The sequence below is a fragment of the Carya illinoinensis genome, chromosome 5 (assembly GCF_018687715.1).
Source record: "Carya illinoinensis cultivar Pawnee chromosome 5, C.illinoinensisPawnee_v1, whole genome shotgun sequence".
Lineage (NCBI taxonomy): Eukaryota > Viridiplantae > Streptophyta > Magnoliopsida > Fagales > Juglandaceae > Carya > Carya illinoinensis.
This window is the reverse complement of record NC_056756.1, coordinates 1,347,392-1,361,732: the sequence shown is the minus strand read 5'-3', so window position 1 is coordinate 1,361,732 and position 14,341 is coordinate 1,347,392. Positions and strand designations below refer to the sequence as shown.

Sequence of the window (14,341 nt, the reverse complement as noted above, 5' to 3'; positions counted from 1 at the left end):
AATAATAATATTAAAATATAATATTTTAATATTTAATCTTAAAATTCAAAATTTTTATTTAAAAATTTTCAATTACCCAGCAGAACCTATAATGTGTGTGTGGCGAGAAAAAAATGAAAATGAGGAGAATTTTTACTTAAATATATATAAAAGTTAAACGGCCTGTTTCCTTAATGGCGGTCCAATAAAGCGATGCGAGACTTTTCTTCACCCAAAAAGAAAAGGGAAATACATCCGCATGACATTTGCATGACGGAATCATTGTAGATAATAGATATCGATTAGGAGGGTAATGCTTATCCCAAAACATCAATAGTGGAACCATTTTTTTTATAATTTTTTTAAGAAAGTTTTTTTAAATGATACTTTGAATTATATTTTTTTAAAAATATATTTTAAAATATAAAATAAATGTATAAAAAAAATAAAAAGATTTTAACCTATTCGGTGGCTATCCTGCTTTTGTATGTTACTGTAGCTGAATCCTACGGATTAGTAGTGCATCAGAACGCTAATTTCAATCACATTCGCTTCCAGAATGAATGTCATCATCCCACTCATTTTACCGGATTTTGCTACGCAACCTCCTTACACTTTAATACTCCACATTTTTTTAATTTTTATTATTTTATTTTTTATTAAATATTTAATATATAAATAATAAATAAAATAATTAAATTAATTTAAAAAAATAAATTAAAAAAATATTAAAAAAATATTAAAAATTTAAAAAAAGATGAGATATTAGAGTTTTGGGAAGTTGTATAGATTTTTTCTTATTTGTGTGGATGGAGATCTTCGAGTAATGGTGTGGTTCAGGATGCAGTGGATCCCCACCTCCCTACTTCACCTACCGCAATGTTGATGTTCTTAACCCCACCACTGCTGAGTCCTCGCGCTGTCTCGTCTTTTGCTTTCATTTTGTCCAATCTCAGTTGAGCATATATACGCACATATGCTGCTCTGGTTTACCCACACTTTTTCCCACTCATTCTCTCTCTCCCACCCCGGTGAGTATTCCCTCTCATTTGTGTTCTGAAAGGAAAATGGGTAGCCTTGAAACAGAAAGAACAACAACAGGATGGGCAGCCAGAGACCCTTCTGGGATTCTCTCTCCTTATACCTACACTCTCAGGTTACCATTTCAATGACTCAATCACCTCTTTGATTTTCTTTTCTGTAATTTTTGGGACTCATTCCATGTATTACTCTGATTTGGGTTTCTTTCAAAAACAAAAACTCTTTCAGAAACACAGGCCCGGAAGATGTTTACATCAAAGTCCTCTGCTGTGGAGTTTGCCATAGTGATGTTCATCAGATCAAGAATGATCTTGGCATGTCCAACTATCCCATGGTTCCAGGGTACACTCACTACATACACCCGAACTTCTTTTTAACGTTCTCCGTTATATCTATCTTTAGTGTTAGTACACAATTATCTCTCTCTCTCCCTCTCTCTCTCTCTCTCTCTGATTGTAACCATTGCTCTGAAACAGCCACGAAGTGGTTGGTGAGGTGTTGGAGGTGGGATCGGCTGTGACCAACTTCAAAGTTGGAGACACCGTGGGAGTCGGAGCCATCGTTGGATGCTGCAGAAACTGCCCCCCATGCAAAGCGGATGTCGAGCAATACTGCAACAAGAAAATCTGGTCCTACAACGACGTTTACACCGACGGAAAACCCACCCAAGGCGGCTTTGCGGGCGCCATGGTGGTCGAACAAAAGTAACAACAAAATCAAAACTCTTTATCATATTTATCTTATACCCTAACAATATAAAACAAAATCCTTCAAAATGCTTCCTCTTTAACACCATCGTGTTAGAGAGAGTTCGGCGCCCCTGAAATTTAGTCGGTCATTTTTTTCACAACGAGAGAGAATTCCTCAATACGAATTATATTTGTTGCCATGAGCTACAAACAATCTACATCAAAGCCTGGGCTTCACGATGAGCAACTTTATAGTTAAATGAGTTCAAAACCGGCTTTTTTCTCGCAATGCAAGAACAGTAGTAAATATATGATCTTTTGCGTATTTGAAAGAATTTTAACTCACTTTCGTTTCGTTTGTATAGATTTGTGGTGAAGATACCAGATGGATTGGAACCGGAACAGGCGGCGCCTCTGTTGTGTGCGGGGGTGACAGTTTACAGTCCACTGAATCATTTTGGGTTGAAGCAGAGTGGGTTGAGAGGAGGGATTTTGGGACTTGGAGGAGTGGGACACATGGGGGTGAAGATAGCCAAGGCCATGGGGCACCATGTGACTGTGATAAGCTCTTCGGACAAGAAGAGAGAAGAGGCTATGGAGCATCTTGGGGCTGACGAGTACCTGGTCAGCTCCGACTCAACTCGGATGCAGGAAGCGGCTGACTCGCTGGATTATATTATTGATACTGTGCCTGTGTTTCACCCTCTTGAGCCTTACCTATCTCTGTTGAAGCTGGATGGCAAGCTAATATTGATGGGTGTTATAAACACTCCTCTGCAGTTTCTCTCCCCCGTCGTTATGCTTGGTGAGACTCTTTCTCTCTCTCTCTCTCTGAACTGAAGTCTGTGGGTTTGAATTGTCAGTAGTATGTTATTGGTCTATAACTGGAGATTTTAGGCAAAGATTAAAAATTTTTGCGGATAATGTTATGGTAAATGATATATTTGGTTGGTAAAATTATGTTGGAACGGTTAAATTTTCTGCTGTTTAAATCGTAGAAAGAGACCGAAAATCGCACTTGTGATTTCTAATTGCGGGTGCTCTGCCTTTTCTTCTTCCACAGGGAGGAAGTCGATCACAGGGAGCTTCGTAGGGAGCATGAAGGAAACAGAGGAGATGCTTGAGTTCTGCAAAGAGAAGGGGCTGAATTCCATGATTGAAGTCGTGAAGATGGATTACGTCAACAAAGCCATTGAAAGGTTGGAGAAGAACGATGTTAGGTACAGATTCGTTGTGGATGTCGCTGGAAGTAACCTTAATCAGTGAAATGTACCAACAGCTTTAAGAAAAGCAAAATCCTATACTGTTTAAGATATAGATAAACGTCTACGTTTGCCACCAAACATTCAATGTTTTCCCACTAATACCAAGCAGAGGTCGTGTTTTCTTAAAGAATGAAATTGTTTGATGTTTGTGTTTGGAATTCATGAACTGTAGTGCAAATTGCAATATGTGGTGCCAGGTGTATTAGTTGTTGGCCATGGGGTCAAGTAATGACAATGAGAGTTACCAAACTAGAGGGGAAAAGAAATCTGACAGTTGCTGTCCTATTCCGTTGAACCTGGTGAGTTTCGTACGATTATCAATGTCCCTGAGGAAGATTTCTTAACCCAAAAAAAAAAAGGAAAATCGCAATTCAATGGAGAAAATACGATAGGTTTGAATATGCCTGCCGAAAAATTCTAAACATAAACTCATATATCACATATTTTTTTATTTTTTTATTTTACTAAATATTTATTATACAAATAATGAGTAAAAAAATTGAATTAGTTTTTAAAAAACAATTTTAAAATAATTAAAATAATTAAAAAAAAAAAAGTGAGGTGTGTGGTGTGTGAAGCTTATAAGTAGCAAAATTCATGACTGTCATGTCACACGAATGCCTATTATATGAATAATTTTATTTATTATCTCACACATCATATGTATTTTAATTTTTTTTTTATAAAAAATATGTAGTATATAGATTATAAATAGAACAATTTAATTAATTTAATAATAAAATAAAATAAAATAAAAAATATCATTAAAATTTGTAAAGTGTGGTGTGAGTTGATGAATAGTATCGCACCACACATTTTTTATTTTGATTTTTTTTTCATTCATTTTTTTAATACCCTTGCACATTTAAAAAAAAATACAATATTATTCAAAAATACTTTCTTAATCACTAAATTAAAAGAAAAAAAAATGTCGAGACCCATATTTGTTGAGACAAGTAGCATATTCTATAAGTAAAGCTAAAGAGTCGAGCTCGTTGTTCGTTATGTCGGAAAAATAAAAAAAGGAAGTCTTCCCTTGAAAGCAAAGCAGTTCAGCCATCAGTGACCGAGTAATTTCATCATCACCAGCCTCTTTCATCATCACCAGCCTCTTTCATCATCACCAACCTCCCCATACACTTTCAAGTTTATGTTGTTGCAATGAGAGAATTCCTTGCCTTCTACGTCCGTTGAAATTGTTCGACTTAATGAGGAATCGAGGATGGATTTCATGTCCTCCAACAACTTTGTGAGATAATATGGTTATTCAGTCCACCAAAAAAAAAAGGGAAAGGTAAAGCCCAACCTCAATAGCCACATTTTTACGACTCTACGACATATATTTCCAAATTGGTTTGGGACTAGAGATGAGAATTTTAAATTTGAGATGAGAGTTTAAAATATTAATTTTAATAATATTATTGTATTGAAATTTAAAAAAATTGTATTGGAATTAGAAAATGTTGAATTATTTATTATATTTTATATAGAGATTTGAGAAAGATGTAATGATGAGATGAAAATTTTAGACTTCCAAACCTAATTGGGCCTCGTTTTTTGTTGTCCTTGGACTTCGCAACCTTCAAAGTGAACAAAGATATGTTCTGTTAAAATTTAGAGCTCTGTTGTTCACATGTTTACACACCACGCCACACTTGTTTTATTTTTTATTTTTATATTTCTACAAAATTAATTAAATTTTTCTATTCATCATCCTTATACCATAAACAATAAAAAATTAAAAAAAATTAAAAACAAAACAAAATAAATGTGTAGTATAGAGATGAGTATAATTTTTTTTAAATTATCCTAACAACCACCGATATTGAGAACATCTGTGTATAATCAATAACTTGGAGTGATTATAAAGCGTCGAGCTCAAAATTGGTATGCATTCTAAGCGATTACAAACTTCGTCGCCTCTCCTTTCAAACATTAATTCGAAGAATTCAAGACTGTCGGTGGAACTGCAAGAAGCATGGAGACAGGAGAAATACAGATTTTCGAGAAGAAATGTATTGTTTGCTAATGCACAAGCTTTTCGGAGCTTGTTTTCAACATCCATCAAAAAGTGAAAGCTTACACCACCCAGTCACCACGTGTAGTTGCTGGTACTGGCCTAGACATGCTTACTAAATACTAGGTTGAAGAAGAAGACACTCCTGAAAATATGTAAAAAAACGAACTTTGAGTTTCGGAAATCTAGAATCAACACATTCAACAGATCCATGATCAATATTCCCAATCACTAGATATACAACCCAGCTTTCCTGTCTTTGCTTGGTTACAACTTGCTTCATGAGGCGGTAAGATGCCCAGAAAGGAAAGCTGAAACAGTTGTTATATGCGGTGGAGCTGTTTTACCCTTCACGTATACGTGAAACAATCAAATCATTCACCTAAACCTTAATGTCTGGATGCAGTCCCTGAACTATAGTAGTCCCCAAAGCAAATTATATCTATTGCTACCTAAGAGTCAACCTTCATGAATCATAACCGTTGACTGAAGTATAAGTTCATAAAGTATCTTGAAGGATTGAAGCCACACAAAATCACTGCAATTTTTAAACAACTTGAATTAGCACTGAAACAGAATCAACGGGATACACAATCAAGGGTCACATTCCAACACTTACAAATTGGGGAAAGGATGATAACAGCACCAATTGGATATAGAAAGAAAGTGGTCCTCTCCAGAAAGGGCAATACTGCAAAATTTTTTGATCGGTAAGGGCAATACTGCAAAATGCTCATCATATGTAAGTTAATGAAGACAATCAGGCAGCTGTGTTTGCAATTGAATGCCATATCCAGGAACAGAATTTAATGACACTAATTTCAGCCACAAAATAGGTTCAAATAAATTGGTTTTGTTTCCAGAATGAAAGAAACAGCCCACAAAAACTTGGCAGCACCCTTTTTTGGCAACGGGTACATTTACTTGTACAGTTGTTTAAATTTAATTATGCCATGAAGCCAAATTTGGTTTAGTAAGTCATCCCTGATGAATGAACTTCACATATGCATCAAAATGTATAGAGTCATCCGGAACTATATACACAGAAAAATGCAACAATTGCCATCTATACCACATAAATATATGTGTGCACGTGTTCAGCCAACCAGTGTTTTACATTTTTCAGACAACAAAGTTTTCTGTTCTTTTTTTCTTTTTTGGATAAGAAAACAAAATTTTCTTTTCACTCTACAAGAACTGTACCAATTTGAGGATCAAAACCACAAGGCTTGTTTGTAGCCATGCCCAATAAATTTCATTCCAATCAAATGAGAAAAGAAGCAGTGCTGTGACAGTATGCTCATAACAGTGATGATACTAAGTTATCTAAACCCAGATATTCTAAATTTAGTCCCCTGACCCTTCCACTCTCATAAAAAATAAAGAAGGATTAGAGCAAATGGCAAAGACAAACCATGTAGCTTACCATCATAACCTAGAAAGTTAAGATAATGGTAGTATGAAGCCGCCACCATGAATAGGAAGTTTGACAGCAATACAGGAATGAAACCATGGGCTACCAAAAGCGGTGACAGAAAGTAATGTATGACTGCCATGAATATGATACATTAGTAAGGGCCATTAATTGATGTTAAATCTAAAACTGTGGATACATCCACGCATAGTAAAAGAGCTGTTACCATAAAGCAGAACAAACATTGGGAAGAAAGAGTTGCAATGAACATCAAAAGCGTACAGCCTTCAAGGAAAAATTCAGCATCATTCAACTGATTAGATTGTAAATAGAAAATAAAACAAAAAAGAACTCGAAAAAAATGAGAGAATACAATGGAAAAGCACTTAATACAACATTATGTTGCAAGAAAATAATAATAAACGTTATCAAAACACAAACGATCAACATGCGAAGATATAAATTTGATGATTTATGTTCCCAATAAAACTTGGATGAATTGAATTCAATAATAGTGAAGAAGGAAGCAAAATTTTCCAGACTTGCCATTCAACTCGTTGCTCAACAACATGACTGTTGGAGGGAGCCTCTTCCCGAAGGTAAGAATTGGTCAGGAACCTGCATGGACATTGAGAAATGCAAACCTTTTATATACCGTTTACTGTACAACATCAGTTCTATCTATAAGGAGCTTATAGGGATTATTATTCCTAAATAGATTCGTGAATAAGAATACATTTGACCGATCCCAATTAGTAGATAAGGGTTCACAGATCTGACCTAATTTAAGTGGCATTAAGACAGAATTCAGTTGAAGATATCAAGGTTAAAATCAAACACTAGAAGAAGCTCATTATTCTTTGATTTCAAATCGAGTTCAAGTAATTATATCATGGGTGGAATTAGACCTTTTCATGCCAATCAGTTTTCATTTAATCAACATAGATTGCAAAACATATTAGGAGTCACCCACATTATTGCTTAGCATGCAAACAGCATTTCATTTTATTGTTTTCTTACTCTAATGAACAATTTCACAATAGGAGTTTCATAAAAGAGAAGCTGTTAGGACTCTGAGCTACATCAATGGCCAGGGACAATAGCCTCTGCAATTAAAGCAGCGAACTGGACCGCAAGTGCTATGGGTCCCATTGAGGGATCTGTGTGAACAAAACAGCAGCAAGTCAAGGTCCCTTTTCTTATAAGTAATAACTCATCCTTTATTAATAAGTGAAAAAGGTACAACTCAAGTATACAAAAGAAAAAAAAATTTACTGTGGTATTCTTCCTCCACAAGTGAGGGTGCTTTTAATAAAATTGGAATATCGTCCTCTTCTTAAAAGGAAAACAAAAGTATACAAAAGAAATGCTTAGCAAGAAGAAGACAACGATAAAAGAAATTAAGCAAATTAAGCTCACTATAGTCTATGGAGGCAGTCAAAGATAAAAGAGTATTAATAAAATAAAATTTTGAGCTCCTCCAATGTACTTTCACAATCCTCAAGGATTCTATCATTCTTTTTTTTTTCCTCTTTTTGATAAGTAAAAGTAAGATTCTATGATTATTTTCCTTCCAAATCCACCATATGAGGCAAATAGGAACCGTCTTCCACACAAAGAATAGTTCGTCCATCCTTGTAGCAATGTACATTTCAGACGCACACCTTCCATGATTTTGAACAATGTAAATAGAAAACTAGGTGTTCATGCTATTGGTGCCCAAGCAAGTGACCTCAAATTCCAAACTTATTTTTGAAAATGAAATCTTTACCACAAATATAATTGTTTTCGATAAAGAGATGATACAAATCTACGCAAATTCTGAACCACCAGCCACTACTGTGGTTGTATATCATGCTTCAGAAATTATCAAGCTTAGAAAGGTTGACATGATAGGCAACTCCACAAATGCTGGCATAAAAAAATACCAAATGATAGACAACTAGACAAGCATCATTTAATGGTTAGCATGAAGTTGCTCTTACCAATAACATGTAGCCATAACAGCCCCAGTTATTATAAAATGGAAAAGCAACACTGAGATAACTACATAAACAGCATGTGCAGCACTATGGTCATACCTGAAATGAAGATAGGAAGACGCAATCAATACAGGGAAAAGAACTGATAATGCACAATTGAACACGCTAAAACATACCCCTGGAAATGCATTTGGAAAGCTAAAGTGCCCAGTAAAGTTGCATTTTTCCGCTGGTTGGTGTCACTGGAGAAAGTTTTAACTATTGATAATTTGAGGAAAAGAACTTATGTGACGGATTGGTGCTCCATGTGTAAAAAAGATGGTGAATCTGTAAACCACCTGTTTCTTCATTGCAAAATGGTGACTTTTTTGTGGAATGAGTTATTCGCAAGGGTAGGCATTGCTTGGGAGATGCCTTTTCATGTGGTGGATTTCTTGGCTAGTTGGGAAGGTGCTGCAGATTGTGGAGGCAATAAAGCTGAGTGGAGAATGATTCCTTCGTGTTTGTTTTGGTGTTTATGGCTTGAGAGAAACAGGAGGTGCTTCCAAGATTGTGGACGTACTATGAGGGAATTTAGGGATTTTTTCTTTAGCACTTTAAATTTTTGGGTGAACAATCTAGTGAGGGATATGAATATTTGTAATGCTGTTCTTTAATTTTGTTTTGCTTTAGTTTGTATTTAGGTGTATTCTCTTGTACAATTCTTATGTACTTGGGCTATGCCTATTTACTCGGAATAAAATTTCTTATTACCTATCCAAAAAAAAAAAACAATCCACAATTGAAGACGTTAAGTGTAACATATAAGTCAAATAAATTAATTAGATTAGAAATCATGTAATAAGAAAGTACACATCTGAGGAAGTGCCATATTGGCTATTTACAAATTTAACATTTTTTTAAGTGTGTGATTGTGTTCATTCTAAAGTGCAATTACTTAGGAAACCATAGGTGTGAGTGTCTAGGTTTCATCCACCTCTGTCTTTTCTCCTGGCCACTCCTCCAAATTATAGAATAGCCATTAACCCACAATCTCCCCAGTTATAATTAGACAGAATCTTAGGCATCCTCATCAAATAAGAGAAAAATACATACAGCAATAAAAACTACTGGTTGCTTTCATCCCAAAATCAGGAAAACAAGAATTGAAATGTGATTTGCAGCTAAGCAGCATCAGGTCATAATATCAGCATCCAATCTATATTAAAGGATCTCAGTCGACTGAGCAATAGTAGCTCAAAGTTTTCAAAATTGGTTTTGTAAAATTGTACAACTGTCACTATCTAGCAGCATTAGAGCACTAGCCATCGAGAGGGGGTATCTAGAAACTTACGCAGCACAATAAGCCAAGGTTGCAACCATCAAAAGAAGACTGCAGATCACAACAAAAGCAGGATCGTCACGTGCCCATTGATTTTTAGTTTCTGAGACAAAATAAAATAAACTTTAAATTGCATCTAATGTTAGCAGCAAACTCATACTCTCACATGTTCAATAAGTCCAAACGCCATAGGCACTACAATTAAAAAAGTAAGTGTGATATCCCATATGATAAGGATAAGGATAGGTGGTGTATGGGATCCCATATTGTTTGGAAAGGAGAAGTTCTTCCTCTTTATAATGTTCCAATGGGCTCCAATTGTATAATTGACAAGTCCATTTAGAATATAGACCATGTGGTTTGGCCTTCCATTGGGGCGTTATAGTAAGTAAATGCAAACTAACAAAATTCTTAATGTCTCTTCTTTATAAGCATATGTTTACTTAACATTATTCCTACCCTAAAACACAATGAGTCGACAGGCATTCAAAAAACCAAATAAATATAATACATAATCTAGCTGAAACATAAAAAATCATACATTATTAAACCTAGCAAGGATAATTAAACTTTTTTTTGTTTTCTTTTTTCATTACATCAAAAGTAGTTATTTGATCATTAACTTGAGGCATAAGACAGGCCATAAGCATTATTTCAGAACTCATACAGGTGATACTTATATTAAAAACCTATAGGCAGCACCATTACAATGAATTACAATTCCTCTTAGTCTTAGCTGATTTTCATTGTCTTCAACTATATGCCAGTTTAATTGCAAACCATTGTTTGTATGACTATGATACTTAGTATGCCAATGGCGACAATCTTCTACAATGATTGCAAACTGTTGGTGCAGTTGAAAGCATTGTTAATCAAAAAACAACATCCACGTGTCATCATCTCATTGTAACACCAGATAAAAATTCAACAGCACCAACCAGATGACAGTAGTAAATGACAATACAATGGAAAGTGGACTTACGCTTGTGATATTTAGTGTGCTGATAGCTAGATCCATTCCAAAGTTCCACATGCAAAATATATAATTGTAGTAATTAGGAATCTTTCATGTATAAATTCAATGCATCTGGTCCATGGTTAAAAAAAAGTCCCCTCGAATGTAGAGTGGGTAACGACTGTTGGTAGGAAGAATATTAATACTAGTAGGAAAAAAAAACAATAATATTGATGATGGTGATGGTGACTGTGACAAGCCAAAGGCTGGCGGATACTTACACAACTTTTGGTGAAGTGCATAGGTGAAGCATTTGCCAAAAGGTATATTCAACATCCATTTGTTGCCACTGCAAAGAACCAGTCATTGGAAAAAGAAATCCATGAAACATATATATATACAACACATGGGCGCGATTAAAATATGAATGATCAAAGGGAAGTTGAGCATGAATTCAATCGGATTGTGAATGCCCTAAAAGTAACTCTTTCATAACCAACAATCCAGAAAAGTTTTCAATGAAGCGGGGTTAAATGGGTACAGGCATAGTAAAAGAACTTGAATAAAAACAATAATAAGTAATTTAATATACCGTAGTGCAATGATCCAAAGAAATCACGTTTTATCACAAAGCCAACAAATTATGGTAACCATCCAGTTAAATTCTGTGAAATCCTCTTACAAGATCTTAACTAGTCTTGGTAATATAACATTTCCCTGGAAATGTATTTGGAAAGCTAAAGTGCCCAGCAAAGTTGCTTTTTTTGGCTGCTTGGTGTCGCTTGAGAAAGTTTTAACTACCGATAATTTGAGGAAAAGGGGCTTTTATGTGATGGACTGGTGCACCATGTGTAAAAATGATGGTGAATCTGTCAACCATTTGTTTCTTCATTGTGAAATGGCAACGGCTTTGTGGAATGAGTTATTCAACAAGGTAGGTATCGTTTGGGTCATGCCTTTTCAAGTGGTGGATTTTTTGGTTTGCTGGCAAGGAGCAGCTGGAAGTGGGCGAAGTATAGAGGAGTGGAGAATGATCCCCCTGTGCTTATTCTGGTGTCTATGGCTTGAGAGAAATGGGAGGTGTTTTGAAGATCGTGAACTCACAAGGATGGAATTTAGGGACTTTTTCTTCGACACTTTAAACTTTTGGGCGAATAATCTTTTAAGGGATATCAACATTTGTAATGTTTTTCTTTAGTTCTTTTTCTGCTTTAGATTGTACTTAGGTTTATTCTCTTGTATACTACCCGTGTACTTGGGCTATGCCTATTTACTATGAATAAAATCCATATTATCTATCAAAAAATTAAAAAATTAAATACCATTACTAAGGTAATGTCCAATATTCAATGATATCATAACCTAATTAGGAAATGTTATAGTTTAATACTTTGCACTAGCAGATAGCATTGACAACGAGAACTAAAGATACAAAAAATTCACTGATCAAATTTACTAGCACTTAAATAGCCAAAGTCTCTCGTGCTGCTTTAGCAGTGGATGAACTGCTTGCTCAGCATCAGCATCCATCACAGGAATTTATATCAATTAGAGCGAAAAAGCTAATCATTAAAATTCTCAGAAAATTCGAGACTATTGGTCTTGACCCAATTCCAGAACAATAAATTACACAGCATTTCCAAAAACCAAATGCTCAAGTCGTATAGGTAAGAGAGGCAGCTTTCCAGAGTAGATCGGGTTCGTAAACACAATGAGCATTCATATTATAAGTTATAAATTAGATGATATGGAAATCAGATCCTCTGCGCGAAAGAAAAACTAGAGAGAGAAACCTTGACTATTCGGCGGAGGTACTGAGGGAACACGGGGTTAGCTCGAGATGCAGAGGACGACGAGCGCCCTCTCGAGACCATGGGCAACATCTCCTTCTTTGTTCTCAACTTCGCAAATTCTTCTTCGATCGAAGATCTCTGATTTTTTCACAGCTCGCTCGCTCCCCGCTGCCTTCAGATGGGAATGAAACGTAAAAACGTCGACGCCTTGTTAGCCAGCTGGGCCAATAGATGGTTCTTTATTGGGCTTTCAGTACGGCCTGAGTTTTAATAAATGAAAATTCTAGTTTGTTTGTGCTGTATTTTTATTCTTTGTATTTTAGTTTTTTTTTTTTTTAATGGTTAAAAAAAGTGAATCAGTAATTACTAATATATTTATCTTTTTTTAAAATATTTAGAAAATATAAATAAAAAAATACAATACATTAACAGCACGTCCAACAGTACAATGGACTGCCGAGTAGCACGATCTTTCAAATTTACCATCCAAATATCACGTATTTATTATAAATAAAAAATTAAAATAAATATAATGTGTAGAAATAATAAATATAATTATTCTTAATAAAAAGAACATTGCGTTAGCTTGCTACTCGTGCATCGATTGGGACTGCGTCGACGACGGGCACCATCGATGTATTTAATCGGTCATGTATAAACTGTCGACTGACCACAACGTCAACAATTATCCATGGTTAGTTGGTTACTGGTTGGAGAGTTCAGATTTTGAGACCAAATAAAATTTTGCGATACGAGATCAACAGCAAGACGAAGCTTCTCCTTCTTTATTATTGTTGAAATAGTGAGGGTTTTGGAGAAATAGTATGTATATATTTTCTATATATAAAATTGTACAAGATAGACCTATTGTGACGCCCCCAAATTCCGTTTGGGATTGGACGGACATTTGAAGCGTCGAGACATGCAACACAAAGTTACCTGCCCCCGTTCATGACATATAAGATGCAATAATCCTAACATGCATCTAACATTATGCAATATTCGCAGCGGATAATTTTTTTCTTTAGCAATACTATGCACCAAATTAAAATATCCCAAATACTTAAAACATACTTCATATATAAAGATACATTGAATAACTAAGATCACAGAACTATTCCAAAATAGTTATGATCTAAAAGTACTGGAGATGCAACTCCATCGTACAAGTAGTAATTTAACTACTATATTAACCTTAACGACGCACCGTCGTTCAGTCGACTGTATCTAGTTGGTCAGCTCCTGATCTTCCTTCAGGTCCTGTAACAAGATCTACCATTCGGGGGGGGGAATGGTAGTTGGGACTACCACAGTGAGATTTGATTACAAATCTCAGCAAGTTAACAAAAAACTTCCATACAGACTAATGATGCATGTATGACAGTAAAAGCATAAATGCATAATCAAATTCATAAGTAATTAAAGTATAACTTAGCGTACAACATAGCATAATTGACATAGCTTAAATTGAATCATGAACTAAACTTGACTTGACATGAATTTGATCTGAAACTTGACTTAGCATGAACTTGCTCTGAAACTTGAATTAACATGAAAAATACATACTCCACAGTTGTTGTGGCCTCATGTATTCTACGTGTAAATACATACTCCACAGTTGTTGTGGCCCCATGTATTCTACGTGTAAATACATACTCCACAGTTGTTGTGGCCCCATGTATTCTACACAAACTTGACTTAACATTAAAAATACATACTCCACAGTTGTTGTGGCCCCATGTATTCTACGTGTAAATACATACTCCACAGTTGTTGTGGCCCCATGTATTCTACACAAACTTGACTTAACATGAAAAATACATACTCCACAGTTGTTGTGGCCCCATGTATTTTACGCATCACAATTGTAGTTAAATACATACTC

The 14,341-nt window shown here is 35.3% G+C and overlaps 2 protein-coding genes across 3 annotated transcripts; one reads left to right on the top strand and one right to left on the bottom strand.

The window, feature by feature from the left end:
• The first annotated feature begins 957 nt into the window (after nucleotides 1–957).
• On the top strand, nucleotides 958–3,132 carry LOC122311548 (cinnamyl alcohol dehydrogenase 1). Its single transcript, XM_043126137.1, has 5 exons — nucleotides 958–1,135; nucleotides 1,249–1,362; nucleotides 1,497–1,724; nucleotides 2,075–2,514; nucleotides 2,773–3,132. Exons 1-5 carry the CDS (start codon nucleotides 1,047–1,049, stop codon nucleotides 2,973–2,975), a joined length of 1,074 nt encoding a protein of 357 aa, XP_042982071.1. The 5' UTR covers nucleotides 958–1,046; the 3' UTR covers nucleotides 2,976–3,132.
• A 1,842-nt stretch (nucleotides 3,133–4,974) lies between these two features.
• Nucleotides 4,975–12,683, bottom strand: LOC122311016 (protein unc-50 homolog). 2 transcript variants are annotated; one of them, XM_043125354.1, is made up of 10 exons: nucleotides 12,457–12,683; nucleotides 10,945–11,012; nucleotides 10,691–10,716; nucleotides 9,721–9,811; nucleotides 8,391–8,486; nucleotides 6,952–7,023; nucleotides 6,632–6,690; nucleotides 6,418–6,540; nucleotides 5,611–5,713; nucleotides 4,975–5,529 (listed from the first exon to the last, which is right to left on the bottom strand). In XM_043125354.1, the coding sequence occupies exons 1-10, from the start codon at nucleotides 12,544–12,546 to the stop codon at nucleotides 5,451–5,453; spliced, it is 807 nt and encodes a 268-aa protein (XP_042981288.1). In that variant the 5' UTR covers nucleotides 12,547–12,683; the 3' UTR covers nucleotides 4,975–5,450. The 2 variants fall into 2 exon arrangements, with proteins under 2 accessions (XP_042981288.1, XP_042981289.1); XM_043125355.1 differs by having other exon boundaries at nucleotides 5,144–5,529; nucleotides 5,611–5,682; nucleotides 12,457–12,681.
• Between the last annotated feature and the right edge of the window lie 1,658 nt (nucleotides 12,684–14,341).

Bases quoted from the DNA above. Each gene is read 5' to 3' on its own strand.
- LOC122311548 (XM_043126137.1), top strand. From the start codon at position 1,047: ATGGGTAGCCTTGAAACAGAAAGAACAACAACAGGATGGGCAGCCAGA. The intron at 1,136-1,248 runs GTTACCATTTCA...AAACTCTTTCAG, and splicing joins CCTTATACCTACACTCTCAG to AAACACAGGCCCGGAAGATG. The intron at 1,725-2,074 runs GTAACAACAAAA...TCGTTTGTATAG, and splicing joins GCCATGGTGGTCGAACAAAA to ATTTGTGGTGAAGATACCAG.
- LOC122311016 (XM_043125354.1), bottom strand. From the start codon at position 12,546: ATGTTGCCCATGGTCTCGAGAGGGCGCTCGTCGTCCTCTGCATCTCGA. The intron at 11,013-12,456 runs GTTTCTCTCTCT...GGTTCTTTGCAG, and splicing joins ACCTCCGCCGAATAGTCAAG to TGGCAACAAATGGATGTTGA. The intron at 10,717-10,944 runs GTAAGTATCCGC...GAATGGATCTAG, and splicing joins TGCACTTCACCAAAAGTTGT to CTATCAGCACACTAAATATC.